Raw genomic sequence first — 24,261 nt, forward strand, 5'->3', positions numbered from 1 at the left:
CCTCCACCACATTCTGCACTGCAGTCAGTCCATGAGCCATAACTCCACTTATAGTCTTCTTCTTCAAGACGATTGGATAGATAGTATTCATATTGCACACCTCTGTTGGGTTCTTGCCCAATGAGCTGCAATTGGAAGTTACAAATCACATTTGGGTAGCATTCTATTATAACACCATTGTGAGCTAGATAAACATACTCTATGTGATCCTGCCACATGGTGCATTCACTTTGATCCAGTGAACGAGTTAGGGGGCATGAAAAGGAGGATGCCATTGGCAGAACTTTTTTGGGGAGAGAAACAACAATCTCAGACAAAAAGATCCAACCTATCCAAAATATGTTTTCCAAAATGCATTAATAGGGGAGGCAACTGGCAACCCCAGAAATATACTTCTGTCTGCCATTCTGTCCCTCCAGGTATTAGTTACTGTAACTATTTATTGTAGATATCCAAAAGTATATAAAAAAATTCCAGCGTTAAAAAAAATATATATATAAAAGTAATTTTTAAATCCATGTTCAGTAAAAGAAGTGCAACATCAAGGATCCATGAATAAAACCATGAGATTCACCTACACGTTTCAGGGCACCAGATCCCGTACTCATGGCTTGAATAAAGGGATGGAAATCAGCCGGAATCCACGGTAGGGAGAGAAAGGTAATTGTGAGCAGGTCGGCCCCAATAGAGACCCATTGCTTGTCTGCACCGCGGTAGCGCCAATCAAAAAGACGGAGCTAAACCGCGGAGCGGTAATAGAGTCTAGCATCCGGCAGGCCTGCACTCCCCTAGTCCCTGCAGTTGGTTAGGGTCTGGTATTTTATATATGGGATATGAATCCCAAGATATTTGAGGGAAGCGGTCTGCCATTTAAATGGGAAGCCGTCTGCAAGTTGGGCTGCCTCCACGTGGGGTAACATGACGTGATGCTGGAATTTTATATTCACTTTTGGATATTTGCTATCCATCCCTTTGAAGTCGGAGATTTTTTCCTTCCCGTGCATCACTGATATTGGAGTTGGACTGAAACCATAAACCTTCGGTGAACTATGAGAACTTTCTTTTTCATTATAACTATTTATTGTACCTATTGAACAGTTTGTCTGCCCGATGGTTACATACAGGTTTCCTTATGGCACTATATACGTAAGTAAATCCATGAAGTACCTCAATCACTAAAGGCTCAGTAGTGGGTCCTCTTGCCGTCAGTACTTCTGGTGCCAAATCTCCCTCAGAGCCTCGATAGTAATGAAGAACAGTGTTGGCCACATTCAGGGCCCGGCTGTACTCAATAGTCCAATACCCATTCAGGTAATATTCTCCACGTGCATTTTTCACAGCTGTAAAGACATGTTTGTTATAATAGTGTGAGACAGAAGGACTGGTAAGCTACTATATATCCTACAAATCTCCATTAGACAGATAGCGCGTTCTCTTATAAGCACAGTGTGCGGCCTTCTGTTACCTAAAAAGTTCCTTGTTGGTGACACTTCCTTAATCTGAATATTGATGGCTCCAATTGGTATAGTGAAGAGCTGGCTGTACCCTGAAAGATCAAACAGCAGAGTCTTAAGATAGAAAATTGAGAGAATAATAAAACATAACCATAAATAACAACAGCATTCTACATATTCAATCATTTACTATTGAAACCAACCACATATAAAATACTAAGTGGAGTGTAATGGCAGAGAATACCATCAAGTAAATGATCATTTCTGCCCTTTCTAAGGCTCCATTTACAGCATAACATACCTTTGGATAACGTGGGGGAGTCATAGGATCCTTTGACTTCATAGCAGGAACTACCATCCCCTCCGCATACCAAACAACGGTCTTCTCTTTTGGATGAATCCAATATGTTATCGCAGCCAACCGTCTATTTCATTGGTCCATATAAAGTTACATAATGTTATGGAAAAGGAATACAATAAAGAAAATATTAGCCTGAGTTTTCGCCTTATGTATGGTGGTAAGGGGATCTAGAATATCACTTCAATACTAAATATTTTTTTTAACTCATATTCTGTTATAAATTGAGCTAAACTGAGTAATATGTTATCTTCAAGTAATTCAGAGATTTGACAAGACAAGGCGGCAGAAGAAAAGAGGAACTACAGTAAGTGATAATATGAAAAAATTGAGTCCTACCTTGCACACACCCTCTACACAGATGGCTCTTCTGCCAGGCTCACATGGAGTTCCATCTACTACTGCCATTTTGTGCCTGTAGTAAAAGTTCTCTCCTTTGGGTATACAATTTAACTCGCACTTATTGGATGCTTTGAAAGAGAAATATGTGGAATATGGTTTTAATAGTCAACCAATATATTAATAATAGACATAAAAATAATGGATTCATTGACCATTAATACTTCAATTATATACAAATGCAAGATACAACTTTTAGAGTGCCCATGAAAGTTCTTCTAACAATTTCCTGAGGAGCTGCCGTGTTTTGGATGCAAAATGCATCTGGGGGGGAAGGAGATATTAACAGGGCAATGTTAGGGTCAGCATTGGGACAACCCTTGTTAATATGGAGTTAATAAGCTTGGGTGATGGGTTAATCTCCTACACCCATCCTTGGTTCCCTTTGCGTTTGGATTAATTGTGGCCCTAAATACTTTAAACAGCAAACATTTTATTGTTGCAATGCAAAGAGAACAAGCAATAATGGAACAAGGCCTGAATTGAGTGGGGGCTGCTCACTATGTACCACAAGTTCTCTACCCTAATGTGTAGAATTGGGTGACTTCCACCATTTTACAGCGAAGTATTGCTTGAAGCTAGGTTTCCTATTGTCCTTAACAATATGGGAAAACAAAAGCTTTAACCCTTTGACATTACTGTCAATATTCCCCACCATGGTACAGCCCCGTAGAAGGCCTATGACACGGCCGAGTAGGCCCACATTGGTCTGAACTACTGCTGTTGAACAGATTGAACCGCCCCTACAATTGTTCCTCAAATGTCCCTCTGTCCTTGCAGTTTACTTTAAAAGTCTGTGTTCTAGAAGTCACCACTAGGAAGGGTATGGGAACGTACTGCTTTATTATTTAAGGGGCCAGCCTTAAAAAATGTTTGGGGATTGGTGATAAATGTATGATTATTGGGGATCTGATTTCTGGGACCCTCAAAGATTGCTGGAAAGGAGATGCCGAACCAACCTCGGAGAGCTTCAATAGAGTGGTGGCCAGCACTACTGCTGCTCCATTTAGTGTCTGTAGGCAGGGCCGCTTTAACCATAGGGCCAATGGTGCACTTGCACCGGGCCCTAAGGTAGCGGGGGCCCCTTTGAATAGGGAGACAGTCCAACATTTGCTGTCCAGGGCAGTGGGTCCAAGCTACCCCAACTAATCAGCGTTATTAAAGAGGACCTTTCATCAGATTGGGCACAGGCAGTTCCATAACTGCTGGAAAGCCGACAGTGCGCTGAATTCAGCGGCTTTCCCAATCTGTGCCCCGGGTAAAGCGCTATCGGTCCCGGTACCGTAGCGCTTTACAGTCAGAAGGGCATTTCTGACAGTCTGTCAGGAACGTCCTTCTCTACAGCAGCGCCTATCGCGCTGTACAGTGTGAGCGGTGAGGAATGCCCCCTCCCCTCCTGATAATACTTGTCTGTGGACGAGCCCTGTGAGCAGAGGGAGGGGGCGTTCCTCTCCGCTCACACTGTACAGTGTGATAGGCGCTGCTGTGGAGAAGGACGTCCCTGACTAAGTGTCAGAAACGCCTTTCTGACTGTAAAGCGCTACGGTACCGGGACCAATAGCACTTTACCCGGGGCACAGATCAGGAAAGCACCCTGTCAGCTTTCCAGCAGTATATAGAACGGCCTGTGCCCAATCTGATGAAAGGTCCTCTTTAAAAATATAAATAGTTTGAGCATAGCTGTATTCCCTTACCTCCATAATACGGCAGCCACTTGTATCTCTTTCCCTGGAATTCCATCCCATCATATTCTGAACACTGCTCAGCTCGAAAATCTCGGGAGCCTTCAGGGCATTCCTGTGTAGTGGAACATAAAGAACACTACTATCAGCTCTGTATAGTGTGAAAGGGATGGAGGCTCAATGCACCGTCTATAAAGTACAGTATAAACTCTTATCAATGGATGAGATGAACACAATAATCCACAATAATCCTAAAATCAGAAATGTGCTCGGACAGTCAAAGAATCTTGGAATTTGGTGGCCATCTACCTGTATATAGAATATTGATGGGTCTAACTGGTAAATTGTGATTTATGTGCTTGTCTATGTACATATATGTATGTATGTATGTATGTATGTATGTATGTATGTATGTATGTATGTGTTTTTATATATGGCTGTGTAAATGACAGGTATAGTCACTTCCTAGATGGTTCCACTGACTGAAAAGATCAGAAGTTTCAGGAAGCGACTTGTAGCAAAGCTAGGGGACATATAACATTTAACATCAGCAAGCTCTTTAGTATGACCCATGTTACTACCAGTGATTTTTCTATGGAGGTTTCATGGCTGTGTGCTAGATGTGATGCACCTATTTGCAATGGGTACGGCTGAACTACCCAAAATCCTCAGGATCACTATACATACATTGATGGCCATATAGAAAATTCTAGGAGTATTAAATAAATAAAAGGGAATCTCACCTGCACATTACATGAGCGATAGTTTCTTGATGGTCCAATACAATTTGATCCCCCATCTGGCCTAAAAGAAGAAGAAATTTCCTAACTATTTAAAATACTGCACAAAAATAGTGAAAGAAGTAAACATATTGTATGGGTGGTGCAATGAATACACAATCACTAGTACAGAATAGAGGATATTGTCAATAATAATATGGAATAATAATACAGAACAATATACAGGTTTGCATTGTCAATGTAAATAAATGTTTGGCCACTAGAGGGCAGCACACAGCATAGTTTTAGCTGCTCAGTTTTTGGCACGCTTACACATACTAAAATAATACAGATCTTTCCATTCATTGCCAATACATTCAGCACATACGCATCACAACATCATAATACTGTAGATTCAACAAACGCATGCCAAAAGGGCACTCGCGCAATAAGAGTCTATGTCCATATCAGTGTATAGCACGCACAGTTTATGAATAGATCATTTACTTTAATACCATTTATTTAGCATGATTTTAAAGTACTACATTTTTTGCATCATTTTAAAGACTTTAAAGAAGGGATAAAAAAAAAAAAAAACGTATTCACAATTTATGTTGCTTAATATGCATTACCAGCATTAGGCTAGGTTCACAACTGCATACAGGTTTACGTTTGTGGGGTACGTATGGGTACCTCCCAAATGGAAATATAATCCGCTTAAAAAAGCAGTCACCTGCAGACCCCATAGACTACAATGGAGTCCGCGGAGCAAAAAGCGTCGCAGGCCTGATCAGTTCTGGCTGTTCTAAGACCCCAATGCAGCAAAGTAATAATTATAATCACAGAGCCACCATATAACGGTCTACACAGATCTAGGCATGAAAATATTGTATATGGACAAGGGGAACCACTGGAAGTTTAGAAAACAAAGGAGCTGTGAAATCACAGTCTCTTTCTAATATTACCAATATTTTTATTATCGCATTCAAAATTCTACAAAGTCATAAAAAAAGTCTCAAGAAATATAAATATCTAGAAGCAACAAGACAGTATTGACAAATCCAATCTATAGAGTCTAATCTATAATCACTATAGTAGTGTAATTTATTAGTCCTGCCCAAGGTCTATTATTAGAAGATGGCAGGTAAGGACTTGAGAAGATCTGAATTCCTATGTTACAGGTGCAAGTCTACACTAAAGCTACATAAAATGTAAAAACCTAGTTTACATAGAGTAAGAACAGCTTTGTAACGTTGCTTTATTTTAGGAGCATTTATTTAAAAAAAAAAATAAAAAAAATTTTCATTTTGTGTGTAGCTCTGGGGTACACGTCATGTAAGCGGCCACAAAAAATGGCCGCGCGCAGGAGCAGTCAGCTCTGCCCAAGTCCCGCTGGCAGAGTCACTTGCGCATGCGTAGAAGATTGAAAGCCACGCCGGAAGAAGATACGTAGAGGCCAGTTCCTGAAGAAGATGGAGGCGGCGCTGGAGAGTTCTCTCGCAGCATTAGGGACGCCCCCAGTGCTGTTTGAGTGCTGGGGACCGCCCCCAGTGCTGTGAGAGAACTCATTTGCATAAAGACAGAAAATGGAATATCTATTGAACGGCGGGGCGAAGAAGACATCTAAAGGTAGGAGAAGAATAGCCTTTCTTAAGTCTATTCCTACGTGTTAGTTAGAAAGAAAAAGGGTTTCTAATGATAGGATCCCTTTATCTAAATGCAATATCAGATGAAAAACACCAGATGACAGATTCCATTCAATAATAATTTAACAAAAATTAGGCCAAAATGAAGAAGCAGTGTATTACCGCTTCCATAGGAATAAAGGGGGCAAGTAGCAGCCAGATGCTGCAAATCAAAGGCCATTGATTCCTTAATTATAAGCATGTGTGACCTCCTATATAAAAAATTTTGGCAGGTTGCTGGTCTACAACATTCAGATGTATGTTAGCACAAATCCAAGGAGGAAAGACTTTAGCTATTGTTTAGTCCATCAATCTTGAATGGATTGTTCACAAAATGGAAAATATTCAAGACAGTTCAAAAATATATTCAACACAATCTTCCCAAGAGTGGATATCCCAGAAAATTTAACCCAAGGTTAAGCCATGCAATGCTTAGAGAAATTTCACACAAAAAAAATAAAAGAAGTTACTAGGAATGTTCTTATCAACTTTTAGCCACCTAAGACCACCAAGATTCAGAAATTCTTATATCCACCCTAGATGTACAGTAAAGAACTGAACGTCTGCAGCAAGTACTTGTTTGTGTTTGGGGTATCATAGGCCACAATTCACAGGAATACGATAATTATATTATAATGCGATGCTATTAGCAGATACAGTATTTTATTACACATAACCACTGCCTACTCAAAGACTGTACCCAGTAATAGAAGCTCATTCCTCCCAGCCTCAGTCAGCCATACAAAACATGGATTTACAAGGATTACTGTTTAGAAGACAGCTGGCATTCCACTACAATCCTACCTTAGGAATGAAGCCTCAGGGGAGACACAACACATATATATTTTATATAGGACATGGAAAGTATTAAAGTGCTGGAATTAGAGGCAACAAAGCTTCCAATTAAGAAAATCCTCTAAGGTGTATGGATACCCAGGGGCATGATGGTTACATGTAACAGATGGATGATATCACAATACTATGCGCTCACAGACTATTGTGTGGCCACCTGTATACAGACCCACAACAACACTGTAATCTGAAGAGCTGCAGTTTTTTAGCAGTAACATATCAGATGGAATGGATGACATCACTATAACTTTCAGCAGTTACTAGTGCAGGGTGTATTGTCAGTCAGTCTTATTGGGTTATCTGCCCACCTTTAACGTCTTATTGAATAGAATCCGGATCCATTTGCATGAATTTTAAGTGTACTGGCAAAATACCCAAACCTTTAGATCTAAACTGTATAAAAGTTCATCTGAAGAATAAAAAAAAAAAAAAACGGTACACACTTAAATCGTAACTTACCTGCGAGAGTAACACTGGCGCTCTCTGAAACTTACTCCCCCACCGCAGGAGCGACTACATTCTCCCCAGTCACTCCAATTGTCCCAAAAATCACTCTGCCTTTTATGCTTACTAGCCTGTAAAAGAATGCATTTATGTAAGTATCATAGCATGCAAAATATTAATAAATGATCATACTGATAAATAACATTTCCAGAACACAGACGTCTAATAGACCCACACTATGGCTACTACCAATGTATAAAGGGCAAATATCCAATATAATGACGTGCATGGTGGCCGTGGCTGGAATGTGGAGGATAGAGCACTCTGAGGGCTCTGGTGCCCACCTCGCTTTTCTGGGTCCTGGACAGTTTAGCAGATCTGTGTTAATACTGCAAGGAAATGCAATGCAATGCAATGCTATCTCTCTGTACTGTTATTTTGGAGTGTTTGCTTAAACCAATGCTACTGAAATCTTTAAAGGGGATCTATCAGCAAAATCATGCTGATAGAGCCCCACATATGCGTGAATAGCCTTTATAAAGTCTATTCAGGCACCGTAAAAGTTATATTAACCAACCCCCCACCCGTTTTAAAGTAATAACCTAAAAAAGAATGTGCTCTAATTACGCATTGTGCACGGTGGGCAGGCATTCAGGGTGTGTCTTCATCTTCATCCACGCCTCTTCTTCCTCCGATGTCCTCCGGTCCTGTCCTTCTCCGGCGCTCGCGAACGGACATTGATTAAAAAAAAATATAGCCTAGGCGCATGCGCAGTAGCCGTAGTCGAAGCCGCATGCTACTGCGCGTGCGCCCAGGCCATTTTTTTTTATCAATGTCCGTTCGCGAGCGCCGGAGGAAGACGGGACCGGAGGAAGAAGAGGTGTGGATGAAGATGAAGACACACCCTGAATGCCCGCCCACCGTGCACGATACGTAAGTAGAGCACATTCTTTTTTAGGTTATTATTTTAAAACGGCGGGGGGGGGGGGGGGGGGGGTAGTTTAATATAACTTTTACGGTGCCTGAATAGCCTTTTTAAAGGCTATTCACGCATATGTGGGGCTCTATCAGCATGATTTTGCTGATAGAGCCCCTTTAATGAATATGCCGTAGCGTGCCTTCACCAACTGTTCATCTGTGTTCACTGGACAGTAGAGGGGCTTTCCTGGCTAAAACATTGATGAGCTATTTTAAAGATAGGTCATCAATATCAGACTGGTGTTCTCAGTGCTTGATATACAGAGAATGGAGCAGGAAGAAGACAACAATAGCAGTGGTTGAACTGAGTCACTGAAGCTTAGATACCATTCAAATTAATGGGAGCTGATCTGTAGTCCCTGATTTGACCACTATACTGGGGACAATGCTGTTTCTTTCTCGGTGTATCAGCTGCCAAGAAAAGCTTATCAATGGGGAAACTGGGTGTCAGACCTCCACTGATATGATATGGATGACACATACTTAGGATAGGTCATCAATATTTTTGGCCTAGAAAATGCTCTTAACTGGTCTCAGCAAATGCACCTACACAGGATAGGAAGGAGGGTAACTGTTACTCCTGGGGGTCTCTTCACTGGGACCCATGTGATTATGAGAACAAAATACCTCCCAATCATCCCGGATTAATCATCTGCCATCACTTCATCACACCTGCTGCTCCCTAGCCACCGGCATTGTAAGGGGGCATTATATCTACTGGTTCTCTGAAAATATGGTGGTATGGAACATGGGTCTCCAAGTGCCCCAAGTGCCCCAAGTGAGATTGTGTGGCCACAATCCTCTCTCTTTAATAGGACTGACTGAGACAGCTAAGTACAGGGCTCTCTCATTCTCGATGTAAATAGAGTAGGGGTTCCCATTTTACAAAGACTTGGGGATCCGGTTCCTAGTACTTGTGGTTGGGTCTTAAGCAATTAGACACTTATTGCTGAGGAGCCAACACTTGTGGGATTTATGGGAAAACCGCTTTAAAACAAAATCCGCCAAATGTTAAGGCGCGGGCCAAGCCCAGACAATAACATGAACGTTTGCTAGACGCACCCCCACAGATTTTGTATTTACAGTTGAAACACTTGTGGGAATGTATACATCAATATATACTGTCCAGAGGCAAAATGATCTCATGTTTGGCTTCAGATTTAACAGCAAAGTAATTATGTGAAGTACTGAAATAAAAGGAGATGACACCGTGGGATGTGAAAGCAGTTACGAGGGGGCACTGGGAGCGCTGGAGAAAGGTTGGCAAGTTTACCACATGAAAAGCAAGTTTACGTCTGTCAGGTTATTAAGTACAGTTCTTCCTAGAAGCTACAAGATGCTTGTTTCAGCAAACACGTTCGGTATCCAGCTGAGCCAGTCCTACTACCTTTCCAAACAACGCCTGGCATTTGCTTGCAGGGCCATATCAGAACAGAACAGCAATACAGAAAATAGTCTTGGTCCCAAATGCCCCCACCCAAAGCCCAGACAAGTTACAGCAAGTCCCCAAAGTAATTCTACCCTCATTTATCAATGAATACAAGGCAGATTTATATGAAAATGGGGTCCAAGGCTAAACAACACAGGCATATGGGGCAACCGCAGAATCACCTCTACAAGGTACTGGGATTAGGTTTATAACCAATTTACTGCTGACAGACTCCACTTAAGTGAAAAAACATAGAGTAGAGACCATAACCTCCAAACGTATAGTAAAAACAGGGAGCTGTAAAAATAGACTTGTGAATCAGGGTTATTGAAATGTCAGGGTTTGGTAAAAATTACATTTTCAACTATATGAAGTAATATCCTGTAAATGTAATACTTACTGAATAAGCAGAATCCAGCATCAAAGTAAAGGTAAGAAGCAATAATGGAGTCTTCATTTTACCTGTCAAATAAACCAGATGGAAGTTGAAATTATGTACATAACACTCATCTACACCCACCAGGACTGACAACTGGTTAAAGGATTGCCTCCATAGAGTTGTGTTCTAAAGGCCCCTTCACACGACGTAAGCGCTCGGCTCATTCCGAGCTGTACACGTGAGCGCTTCTAAACACTTCTCATTCACTTCAATGGGAGCGCGCGTAAAGCCGGCTTTACGAGCGCTCCCATTGGAGTGGGAAGTGTTTAGAAGCACTCACGTGTACAGCTCGGAATGAGCCGAGCGCTTACGTCGTGTGAAGGGGCCCTAAGACTGCAGCTCAGACTTGTAATATGTTATAAGGACTCAGTGCTAAGTCTTCTATTATACCTAGGGTACCCCAGGGCTGGGTCCTCTGTTATATGTGGTGTACCCCAGGGCTCAGTGCTGGGTCCTCTGTTATATGTGGTGTACTTCAGGGTTCAGTGCTGGGTCCTCTCTTATAAGTGGTGTACCCAGGGCTCAGTGTCAGGTCTTCTGTTTTAAGTGTTGTACCTCAGGGTTCAGTGCTGGGTTCTCTGTTATAAGTGATGTACCCCAGGGTTCAGTGCTGGGTCCTCTCTTATAAGTGGTGTACCCAGGGCTCAGTGTCAGGTCTTCTGTTTTAAGTGTTGTACCTCAGGGTTCAGTGCTGGGTTCTCTGTTATAAGTGATGTACCCCAGGGCTCAGTGTTGGGTTCGCTGTTATTTAACGTATTAATGATATAGTAGATGGGATTAATATCACTGGCTCTATTTTTGCAGATGACACCAAGCTATGTATTACAATTAACTCTATGGTGGATGTATGTTGGTTACAAGCAAACTTGGACAGACTAAGTATTTGAGCATCCCCATGGCAAATGAGGTTCAATATGTATAAATGTAAAGTTATGCATCTGGGTAAAAATAATCTGTCGGCCCCACATATGTGCCCCACATCACATTGCTTTCAGCTATGCTCCAATGCTATTCAGCATCAGCAACAGGATATGGGACACACAGAGCCTCCCGGGGGCCACAAACGGAAGTGGAGGTGACTGGGATTAGGAGTGGGGATAAGTACGTAAATAGGCCTATTTAGAAAAAGCAGCAGAGGCCCAACAAGCTGCTACAGCAGTAGTTACACCACTACATTTTATAAATCATTGGTGCAGCCCCATCTGGAATATGCAGTTCAGTTCTGGGTCCAGTTTAGGGTTGGTTCACACTAGCGCTTGTATTCCGTCCGCAAGGAGTCCGCATGGAGACCCCCCGAACCCCCCCCCCCCCCACAATTCATTCGTGCGGGCAGTGCGCGACAAGCACACGGAGCCCATTATAGTCTATGGGCTCCGTGTGCTTAACTGCACAGCGCTTGCATTAGCGTTGGTATTCCGTTCGGGGGGGTCTCCATGCGGACTCCTTGCGGACGGAATACAAGCGCAAGTGTGAACAAACCCTTATAGAAAGGATGTCCTAGATTTGGAAGAGGATCAATAGAAGGCCACAACATGTTTAATCAGGGACAGAATCCACTCTAAGGGCTCGTTCACACGTGGGCAAAGGGGCGGATTTTGACAGCGGATTTCGCTTCAAAATCCGCCCCTTTACAATGGTGGTCTATGCAGACCGCCGGGCTTCTTTTTTCCGGTCGTGGCGGGCTGCTGCTAGCGGAAAAAAGAAGCGACATGCCCTATCTTAAGGCGGAAACCGCGGCGCGCTGGGCTGCGGCTTCCGCCTAGCGGCAGCACCCTCCTGTGTCGGCTCATTCATTTGAGCTGACATAGGAGGGGAAAGCCACGACGGTCGCGGCAGGCGGGTTTTGACCAGAGAGAGATGCGGCTCTCTCTGTGTCAAAACCCGCGCGGGACTGTGAACTTACCCTAAAATCTACTGCAAATTCCTCTATGTAGACTTACCCTTAGAATTCTACAAAAATGGTTTGATATTTACTGGTGAACAACTTGTTGCCACAAATTCAGTCCTACGGGCACCAGAACAAGAAGCTCTCTAGAGTGAGACTCCAACTGAGCAGCAAACTAATATTGGCTACCTGCCCTCCCCCCCCTTCCAGAGTCGATAGAATCGAACATTGTGTATTGACATTGTGTGTCTATTCAAACCAAATGTAATGACTGCACCAGATTCATAATGGCTCAGAAAGTTCAGCGAGAACTGATGAATGTACTAAACAGCATTATTATTATTCTACAAGAGAGAAACCCACTGACACGTATGTGCAAGCTCCTTACCTGTTCTTCCCAAACGTTTGCCTTTGGCTCTGTGTCTGCGCCAACATGCAGAATGGCAGGTCGTTTCATGCCAAGCTTTGAGCAAAGACCCACTTTCACAGGCCTGTGAGTTTCAGAAACATTGCTTTTTTGGCTTGTGTCCGAATTATTTGGTCATATAGAAAGGATTCTACAACAAATACAAGTGCCAGATGTTTGAGAAACAGATGACTTGAGTCTAAGAAAGGGGAAAAAACAAAACACTATTGTAAGCATCCAGTTCATATTAGATAGATCAAAAAATACACAAGAAATAACCAAAAATAACTGTGTGTAGTCAAACAGTGCAACAACATACAAGCATAAGATTAATTTAAACTGTACTATATAGCTTAAGCTCTATCCACATGTCTGCACTTAGTGGATGCGTGGTCTCCGTGAAAGTCACATGTCCATAGTGGACATAATAATGGTACATGATTTTGACGGACCTCTTTGGTCGGCAAAATGAAACAAAATAATCAATATCTTTTTCCATGGACCAATGGTCATCCATTGGCTAATGCACCCATTAATGGTTCCAAGAAATGGATTCACATGTAGTTTGTGATTATCCCAGAGATCACACGTATGTAACATAAGGACGTGTGAATAAGGCCTCTCTTTACTTTAAGGTTAGATTTGTTCAAAATACTATTTTTACATGACTTCTATTACACAGGAATGGATTATAAGACAAGTAAGAGGTGCAAATGTGCCTCTCTAATTACAAGTCACTACAGAAGGATCATCAACAGAGGGGGCTGTTATTATGGGCACTATGTTGTACGGAGTTTCATATTGCCATCACTTGAGTGGGCAGATGTAGTTCACCGTAGGTCTTAGACACCTTATACAAGGCATCTCCCCATACCAGTCCCACACTAGTATTGTCTACATGTATAAATGATACATCTAGATAATAATATAATACTTATTCCTTTTGGCACGTGCCGATAACCAACAGCCAAAAGAATTTGCTTCCTGATACAAGTCCATTTGGCATGGAAATTACCATCTCCTATAAGGATTCACAGGTATTGTACATTCTGCTGTATCTAACAAATATCCATGGATATCTGAGCTAGTGATCCCAACCTGAATCAGGGGCAGTTAAATGGGCACTAACTTTTCAGACAACATAGTCTCATTTCATAGAACGGGTGATTATGGAACAAAATACTACTGTTTTCTACCTGAAAGTTCATGCCACTTGCTGTCTCCCTCCTTCCTAATTTGCTGTTCACTCCCTGTTACTAGGGAAGGTCCATCTTTAAAAACAGACTCTATACATTTCCAGACAGGTTTCCCTGCCTGTATACGGCACAGAGAGGAATCTGCAGCTTCTCACTGCACACAGTGAGTGTAAGGAGAGTCTATTGATTTCTGACTAGCTATATGCCATTATTGCTGGTGAGATGTTAATAATAGACAGCAAGCAGCTTTCTTTATTGTGCTCCGATTTTTCTTTTTCTGTGTCAAGGATCTTATTAGCTGCATCATAACCTGAATTTGCAGTCCAGTGTCCCTGGTTCTCCTATATTACACTGACTTGGGTTTTTGCTATTTTATAGTTATTCCTGGCATAATTACATGTAATAGTAGGGTATGTCCACATACATTTTTTTTTTTTTTTTTTTTTTTACTGGCAGCTTTTGAGGCAGAATGTACCTTTTTTTTTTTTTTTTTGCTACAGAAAGGAAAACATTATGACTTATATTCAGGCAGATTCTGCTTTGCAATGGTCATTGAAATGAATGTGAGGTTGTAAGAACACTGACACTGGATAGCCACTTTGCAGATCTTGCAGATAACTACCGATATAGCAAGCAGGATGGTCAATCAGGGCAAGACTGTGCCATGAACCCTTCTAATAGAAACTGGGAAGCACAGGAGAGTCACTTATGAGACCAGAAAAATTGTGCTTATTAGCAAGGCAAGTGTTCTTAATGTGCGTCAACAATTTTTGGGATTGCTAATCAAAGATCAGCTGGGATCCAACCCCCTTCAACGGCAGTTTGATTAAACTGATCGATATAAAACCTTATGTTATTTAGAACATATATATTTATAAAAATATAGGAATTGTTGAAAATGTAATATAGAAGAATCAGACCTAACACTGTGGAAAGCACCACAATTTTACTATATTGTAGCCACTACTTGAGAGGTGGAAGGGGGAACAGCTTTACAGTATGATTACGAGTCTCTACCTACAGTATACACTAAGAATCATACAGTACTTCTTCACATGGAGTAAATCTAAAGGTAAAGGTTTAATCAAACATCAAGAACTTTACATGATATAAACCAATGTCACATCTAATCCCTAATAATCTCAACTATTTGTTATGTGATCTCTGACAGATCTACATAATGAACATGGACATCACAATGGCAGGAAATGTGCTGCCTTATCTCAGTTACTGCTCGATCACATATACAGAGCTCACACATTAGTTTACTCTTGGACATTCTGTTTGGCCTATTAAAATAATTGAGAACTATGACAAATCTTGTCTTTGGGGTATTTACAGTAAGAACAAACAACATCAAAGCTGAAAAAAAAGCAATTTTATGGGAAAGTCTTGAAAATATCCATCTGGTTCCTTACATTAAAGTTAGTTACATGGCAGTTGTATACAACTACAGCGCTGTCTGCAATTCTTCATGAAACACTTTGGAGCCAGATAAAACGTCATGGTATAGACTTCCATACAAATCTTGCTTTAAATGTGAAATGTTAACCCTGCCATACGTCGAAGACTCTACATACTATATTATAGTAACTGTATAATTTATAATGTAAAATTGATGACAGTTATCCCTATATGCATTATTATTGTGTAGACCGACGCATTTATGGATGGTTAAAAAAAATACCTATACGATTTCCAATTGTAGATCTACTTTGAGAAGCATTTTTGTGTTCGAGTCATATTATTCTTATTTTACCCTTAAAACCCATCAGGGGTAGTAAACCACCAACAGGTTTAATGTCTGAAATAGCCAAATACTAATGAAAAGGTCTATATTTCTATAGTTCCTGGTGCCGGCTGTGCAGTTCTTCTTTAGCACACCTCTGCTTCACATGTCTAACCCAATACTCTTTGGACTCCCCTCTAAGCAAATATATAGTGGTGGTATAGAGTTATTTGGGATGATTTATTGATGGTTTAGTGTCACAAATCTAGGTTACAGGTTGTCCCTTAACATATTACTATTACTACCTACATCAGTGTGGTATCCCCACAGACTGTCGGTATCCCCATGGTTTCCTAAAGGGGGTATAGAAAATTCCTGCTTCACTGTTGTATTCATTGATCCATTGTATCCAGTGCTTTTATACATGTCAATATTATTCAGTATTTTGGTATAATGTCCTATATGCTGCTATTATTGCTTCTATGAGTGAGTGAGTGAGTGAGTGAGTGAGTGAGTGAGTGAGTGAGTGAGTGAGTGAGTGAGCCTGAGAGCAGTATATTCTGTTTTCTCCATGTCCTGTCTATAGTAGACATCATGGCAGCTAGTCTCCACCATCTCAGAAAAGACTGAGAATTAGATGCACAAACTGCAGAGGGGAAAACTGCTAGAAAAAGTAGAACGCAAGTACTATGATAACCAGATATACCATGGCACACATGGCAACTTATACTGAACTGTCATCCATTAGGTTAGGAACATTTTAACTAAGGATTGACTCCAAAGTTTCCTTAAAGGGGCTCTATCATTTGGAAAAGTCATTTTTAACTAAGCACATACTTGCACAGCCTTTAGAAAGTCTATTCCACACTTACTTTTTGTATGTAAATCGCCTCAGTGGCTTCTGAATGAGCCCATTTTTATTCATATGCTAATTAACTTCCAGCCAGCACAGGAAGTTCCCAGCAGCACTCATCTCTGCTATTCTCTCCTATCTGTGTGTGCAAACAGGAAGCAGGAAGTCATCAGCAGCAGCCTGTGCTGTACACATACATAGGAAAGAATAGGCAGAGGGTACATGATCAGACGACTTCCGGGGTGCACCAAGAGGCTAATTAGCTTATGAATGAAAATGGGCTCATTCAAAAACTACTGAGGCGATTTACATACAAAAGGTAGGTGTGGAATAGACTTTCTAAAGCCTATGCAAGGATGTGCTTAGCAAAAAATGACTTTTCCCAGTGATAGAGCCCCTTTAATGTCTGGCAAACAGGACTGACTGAATCACTATACAGGAATACGTGGTAAAAATGAACATAAGATAATCTTTTAATAGTCTTTTAATAACTTTAACAGGGTTTTCTATGATTAATAAATGTGACTACTTATTTCCAAAAAAACAGTGCCACACTTGTCAATGGTTGTGTCTGTTATTGCAGCCAAGCGCCTTTGAAGGAAGTAGGGCTGAGCTGAAATAACACATACAAACTGTGGACAGGTATGACATGTTTTTGAAAGACAGCAGCCATGTTTTTCTAATTCTGCACAACCTTTACATGCGATCACTATAGTGTACTATGCTTTTAGTACATAGACTTGACATTCATACAGCGCAATACTGTCTGTAGACATAGTCCAACAAATCATGTAGTGAAGAATAGAGATGAGCGAAATACTCGTACTCGATCGAATACTACTAGCTGTTCGAAGTTAAGATTCGATGCAGAACCAGCGTTGATTGGCAGAATGCTATACATTGCCAATCAACGCTAGTTCTTCTCTCACCTTTAGAAGTCTTCTCCCTGCGCAGCGTCCCCGTGTCCTTACACTGTAAGCGGCCATTTTCTTGTAGATCGTGCATGCGCAGTCGGCTCTGCCTAGCAGAGTGAATTCAAGGCCCAAAGAGGACGCGGGGACGCTGCGCAGGGAGAAGAATCCAGCCCGACCCTCACTCATGGACTTGGTAAGTAGAATTTGATCGAATGTTGCGTACCCCTGAAACGAGCATTTCCCCCCATAGACTATAATGGGGTTCGAAACCTGTTCGAACAGTCGAACAGTGTGTGGCTGTTCGAATCGGATTTCGAACCTCGAACATTTTAGTGTTCGCTCATCTCTAGTGAAGAACCAAATAAGAAGTATGTTATAGTCTCATAGAAGTTTATGGACTCTGACCTGTATGGAGCTCTTATACAAAGGTTCTACAGAACATGAATGAATAAATAGTAACTTTTATATCATTTATGCAGCACTTTACAATCCCCTTATAAAACACCCCATGGTAACATTTATCACATAAAACATGAAACTACAACCCCAATAAAACATGTTACTTCTCAGCGGTATTCTGCCGCCATGTAATCAGGTTCACCTTTATCATTTGCAGGTCTTGTTAAGATCTTTGCATACATACAAAGTTTCAACTTGCCCTTTACATCAAGTAAACATATAACTTTGTTGGAATGTAAATCATATTGTAATTACATTAATAGCAGTTCAGCAACTCCGCAATGATGTCATCTAAATCTCAACAATGGTCGCCTGCAACATCCGTGACATGTTCTTCCTGTAATAATTATTACAGACATTGGAAGGAATATGCTGCAACTTGAAAAGCCAAATTCTAGTATAAGCGCAAGCTTTTCCCTATATATTTTCACAGTATTACTTTCTTACACTTTTGATCTTGATTATATATTAAATCTGATGACATAGAAACTTTATGGAAACTATTTTTCTATAACTTATCAGGCTTGTACTAGCAGCAGAATTTTTTAAATTATGTATTAAACTCTGGAGTGGTACAAGGAACAAGGATGGGGACAGGCATGGCTCCATGTATTGTGCTGAGGGTTATTGGAATGGAGACAGTGATAGTAGCATGCACTCCAGTCCTTTCATCTGACTGATGCCAAGAGTCAGATCCACACTGATCTAACCACAGACCACAAAATGTCTAGACAACTCTCAATGTCATCCTAGCCCTAATACTACATTCACATGACCAAGGTTCAAATTGGCTGCAAAGAAATGTCCATTTTTAATTGCCATCTTGTCCCCATTTTCTCCAGATCCCCCATACATTTCAGCATATGGAAAGATCCGTGAAAAAACGGACATGGCCAGTGGCATAACTACCGCCATAGCAGCAGAGGCAGCTGCCACAGGGCCCTGGACATTAGGGGCCCGGTGACAGCCGCTACCGCTGCTATCATTATACTCGGGGGTCTTTTTGGGGATAATACTGTGTGCAGGGGCCACTATTGGGGATAGTACTGTGTGCAGGGGCCACTATGGGGCATAATGGAACGCGCAGGAATGCGTAGGAGGTGGTCGGTCGAGGTCTTCGGCGTTGGTCGGGGGGAGGGCCATGTCAAAAGATTGCCACGGGGCCACACCATTCCGCCACTGGACATGGCCTTTATTATGACAGCAGTGTTATAATAACAGTCATGAGAATAGTTCCCTTTTACTTGCATTGAATGTAATGCTGCATAGTGACGTCCCTTTAAAAGAAAATGTCACACTTATAGCTTAATACACAACATCAACATACAAATGTCTAAAATCAAAAATGTTGTGCCAATTTAAATTTTCTTAAACGTCACCAGACACACTCTGCAAATTGTAAAGACAATGGTAATCCCTGTTGCAGTTATAAAACAGAGTTAAATGTCATGTTGTAACACAAGCCCAGACATGGAACACAGTTATGCCCATTTTATGGCTTTTTAGTAGTAAAAAACACTGTATAATATTACATCCACCATGTGATGAAGATATCCATGTATGCCACTTCAGTGCTTACGAATGATAACACCGCTATCTCTTACACATTGCACCCAGTAATGTCACTATATAGATACACAACTAAAGTATTTACATCATGAAAAGTCCTAATAGTTCCCACTATATGTAAGCAATCTGACATAGTATAACTAACCATATTGGAGCCACATTTGTATCACAAAGGTTAGAAATTGCAGTGCTCGGCGTTTGTTCATTTTATTTGCCATTTAAATGCCATTAAACATAAAAACAAGACACAATGTCCCTGGGGAGCCGCAGTGGGGAACATTCTGTCCACATTAGTGACCCTAAAATACATTTATTTAATGAAAAACACAGTGATTTACTCTGATTCATTCATTTAGCAGCCCAGCCTCTTACACATTACCATAGACAGAGCACAAAAATATTGTCATGGAACAATTGTTGTTGTTCTTTAAATTACTTCCAAATGTAGTCACAGAATAGAAGGAATTTCTATGGAGTAAAAGGGTTTCTGACACCCATTTACTTCTACCTCTCTCAAATATAAAAGTATCTGTAGACCTTCCAGAACGGAGGCTCATGCATACAGCTAAGTTTATATACAGGTTTAACTTTTTGTTTCTTCCTAACCCCATAGCTATTGTGCCTGATGGAGACTATATGGCAATGGTTAGAGGTTGTACAGTAGAGAACAATAGGACCCCCATGTGCTGCCATACAAGGTCCATGCCTAGAGTCCTATAGGAACAATTTACTAAGATGACCTGAATGATACATATAATATAAGCATCATAAAAATGTATAGAAAGCATGGTTTAGAAAACAAAAAGTATAAATGTAACCTAACAAGTAACATACAGTGCGGTATCATGTTATCTCTCTTGTTATATGATCACCCCAGAGCAGCACCCAAATTACCAGATGTACTGATACAAAGCATGAAGAAATGACATCAGATATTGGGTTTGTGTAGCCACCACAAGGATGTGGTAAAGGGCTTTACCATCCATAGAAATACAAGACGTTGGCTGCAGCCCAATGTATGGACCGGTCAAATGGAAGGGACAGAAGTTTCTAAAAATCTCCCAGTAAACACAGAATTGCATAAATCATAAATAATAGTTCTGAGAAGTTTGGAAAGGATTTAGAATTTTCTGATCTTCTGCAAAAATTGAAAGAAAGAATGGATGTGAAATAAGGGACAACTACAAAGAGACTCCTTTAGATAGAAGAGTGTTTCTTTAAGGTGTCCATTAGATTTCCCTTTAGAATCCACTCCTGTGTCCATTCCTTTTTCTAAGACGGTTTTAGTTATAACTATAGTGCTTTCTGGAACTGAAACCTGTAATAAGTTTCTATTGGCCTTCACAACAGGAATTTTCTTCATTCATTCATTGCTAAATGGCTTGCATGTTATATGTAACTGTATTGTTAGCAGCAGTATCTTCAGACAATGGATAGAGGACACTCCAGAATTCACTAGTCCACCTATAATGGTAACTCATCCTGGTTTTATGACGAAAAAGCAGCCTCAAGCCATATCATCATCCTCTCCAAATTTCATACTTGGGATTTTTTCTCTTTTTTTTGCATTAGAATGCATTATATGGTTGTCATATATCATAGGGTCTCCATTTTCAACCAATTAACCCATAGAAATCTTGTCCTGAATGCTACAGCCGTCTTCTCCAGGTGCCCTTAGCCATTTATTCCAATTCGTATACAAAGATTATAGGCTTGTAATTTATCATCAATGGAAGAGGTTACAAGAATATACAGAATATGTAAACAGGAGCATCAAAGTTTGCATCACATGATACAGCTTAACAAAGAGATATTATAGAGATAAAATGACATATATTGGCACAAGTAAAAAGACTGTGCTCAAACAAGCAGAGTCACTGTACAAAAACACTAAGATCCCAGTACAAATAAGATTTTGTTGACTTGACACAGAACAATGTTTGCTCAACAAACTCAGGTCCAAGTTTTTCTATGAAGCTTTTTGGTCTAGATAAAATGAAAGGAGTTTCCCACCGTACACGCCCACCGTATTAGTGCCAACATCAGGGCAGTTCAGGTGGTGCTCCACAGGGGCCCATTAAAAATAGATGCCCGTTTCGCATCAGTGTTCGGCAGCATTTTTCTCTCCACATGTTTCGTGCAAAAGCCGAGCGGAAACCACATGGACCTCATTATGGTCTATGAGGTCCATGTGGTTTGTTAGGTAACCGCTTTTTAATGCGTATAAGCTTCCATTTGGGAGGGGTCCCTGAGCGGAATTCCCAAAACGGAAACCCAAATGCTGATGTGAATCGGGGCTTACTGCTTTCAGCTCAGTAGTCAAACAGGATCTTCACGATTCCTTATATTTGACACACAATCCCAGTAAACAGTGTCTGGCTTCTCTTCAGCAGTCCCATAAAGTTGTACAGAATGACGATACATCCGTGTGGCCTGCACCTCCATTTATACAGGCAAGGAACGCCCATTCTCCTGATTGGTATATATCCCCTTGACCTAGGATTTATTGTCTATCCAATTGATAGGGGATATTGTAATTATTGGAATTTAATTTAAAGGCTACTTTCACACAGACCTGTCTCATTCAGTATTTGATTCTGTATGAATGGATCTTAAAGAAAATTAGTGGAACCAATTCTGGTTTTGACTGTACAGACAAAATACATTGTGTGAACAAAGCCATATACAGTAAATCAATACTGCAAACGTCTTTCAACTCAATGACTGTTCTACAACTACTTCTGACCAACCTTACTAATGCATGGGACCCAGTGAACTTGGGGGCCAATTGTGATCTAAGTAATCTATGTTTAGTCAAGCCAAGAGTCTATTAGATCAGCTAATATGAGCTTAAGGGCTCAGATATACCGGAAACTGGCCCGGATTTACTTCCAAGACATCAACAAGACAGGAGTAAAAAAAAAAAAAAATGATTTTACCAGTACATGACCTGCCTTGCAAATGTTTGGCTTAATTTCCCATTAAATTAAAATTAGAAGGTTGCAGCTGCAATAATATATTTTCTTAGACAAACACGGATCTGCGTTTGTTTTCTTTAGATATAAACATTCAGTTTCCTAAGATTGTGATGATCCGTAAAAGTAAATTTGTCATTGCCCAGGTAATTCCGGTAGAGGATTAGCTGCTCAATGGCAACACTGGATAGGTTAAATCATAAAAAATGAATTTCAAACATCACATTTAGTTACATAAATTCACATATTCCTTCATATAGGTTTCCCAACTATTTATAATGTATCTTTAACCCCCCCCCCCCCCGAATAAAAAAAACAAACAAAAAAACAGGATATTGTGCCACTAGTATTTTATCCTAATATCTATGTGGACAATTGTTGTATATATTCTTTATGGTTCCTTTTCACATTCCAAGTTTTCTGGAAAATGAAGCAGAAGAAAAAATAAGAGTCATTGGGTTCCATTATGTGTTTACTTAGTGTTTAACCTCTTGTTTGTCCTTCATTAATCAGAGAAGTACGTGACCGCCATAATTTCAGCTAAACTGCTTATTATCCAGATGTTTTGTTACGCTGGCAAGAAGGATTTGTCAATATACAGTATCTGTTCTAGAGGAGTAAATATGAGCCATCAAGCTGAAAGCAAATTATAATGGTGCTTGGAAACATCAAAGAAGCAGATTTAGTAATACAGTCTTACATTTAGGCAGAATGGATTATGCCAAGTTTATGGTGGTGGTTCCTACTGGGCAATTTGGTAATATATGTATATACATACTTTTCTCTAAGTTCATGCAGTTAACTTACTTTAGATCAACTTTTTGAGCTAAAATATTGGGGCATCCCAAACCAATTTCCCTGCAAAATACAGCACAGGGCACATACATAAATATTGGGACCTTTCCTTAGACCGATACCCTTGGGGTCTGAGTTTTGGTGCTAATAATCTTATCTTATTAGTATAACTTGATAGTCTTGATAGTAATTTCCATATCATTTTGCTGAATATGTGAATCCTCACAGTATTTGTTTATTTTTCACCTTTTCCTATGTGTCCTCTTTTAGATTTGTTGCAACATTCCTTACAGCACAAACCTTTAGTGGTTTAGGGACAGATTTAGGTTCGGGTAACATGGTAGACTTTTTAATATACACTACCACTTTATTATTTATTCGCATGCTAATGTATCATTTATGTTATCTTGAACATTATGTATCAGACATGGAGTCCTTATATTGTGTCATATTCTCGGCCTCAAGCAAGTCAGTTTATTATTATTTTAATTGAGCCAATAAAGTGTGAATTTTTTTTCTACCCTTTTGTATATTTTGGGTCGAGCGTCTCATATATAGGTTTGCATACTTTTCTTGGCTTGGCCTGTCATTTTGGAGTGTAGGATAGAAAACAAGTCTATAACTATTTGGGTCCTCCTAGATTTTTGGCCTAACAATCATGCGTTGTCTGTACTGATAACATATTTCATAGGCACATGGGACAATTTTGGCCCACAGAAGTGATGTCACCATGAACAAGATAACCAATATGATCTCAGAACAGACTACAGCTGGTTTAAGGTTTCATGGCCAATAGAAGTGTATGAACCATAGATCTAGATAATGATATCTCGTCCTCTTTATTTGGTATACTCTTAGATGCTTTTACTGATTGCGGTTGGCACCAGACATTTTATTTTATGGGAAATGTTATCTGCCATTATACATCTTGCCTGGTGAACGTCTAACAAATTCTGATATCCAGTTGTATCAGTATGTAGTAGTAAGGCACCTAAAAGGCCACACAGAGCATATAACATATTGTTGGATCCCGTGTCTTTA

The 24,261-nt window shown here is 40.4% G+C and overlaps 1 protein-coding gene across 2 annotated transcripts in view; it reads right to left on the minus strand.

Moving 5' to 3' along the window:
• Nucleotides 1–24,261, minus strand: part of PAPLN (papilin, proteoglycan like sulfated glycoprotein) — a 76,711-nt gene that overhangs the window by 31,956 nt on the left and 20,494 nt on the right. Inside the window, exons 2-12 of one of the 2 annotated variants that reach the window (XM_075282875.1) lie at nt 18,137–18,218; nt 12,713–12,929; nt 10,401–10,462; nt 7,609–7,724; nt 4,637–4,697; nt 3,906–4,008; nt 2,152–2,282; nt 1,756–1,879; nt 1,466–1,546; nt 1,168–1,340; nt 2–125 (exon numbers count right to left, since the gene is read on the minus strand). In XM_075282875.1, coding sequence (XP_075138976.1) covers nt 2–125; nt 1,168–1,340; nt 1,466–1,546; nt 1,756–1,879; nt 2,152–2,282; nt 3,906–4,008; nt 4,637–4,697; nt 7,609–7,724; nt 10,401–10,457 — 970 coding nt within the window. In that variant the 5' untranslated portion in view covers nt 10,458–10,462; nt 12,713–12,929; nt 18,137–18,218. The remainder of the gene's footprint in view (nt 1; nt 126–1,167; nt 1,341–1,465; nt 1,547–1,755; nt 1,880–2,151; nt 2,283–3,905; nt 4,009–4,636; nt 4,698–7,608; nt 7,725–10,400; nt 10,463–12,712; nt 12,930–18,136; nt 18,219–24,261) is intronic. The other variant, XM_075282876.1, reaches the window with a different exon arrangement.

The sequence above is a fragment of the Leptodactylus fuscus genome, chromosome 7 (assembly GCF_031893055.1).
Source record: "Leptodactylus fuscus isolate aLepFus1 chromosome 7, aLepFus1.hap2, whole genome shotgun sequence".
NCBI lineage: Eukaryota > Metazoa > Chordata > Amphibia > Anura > Leptodactylidae > Leptodactylus > Leptodactylus fuscus.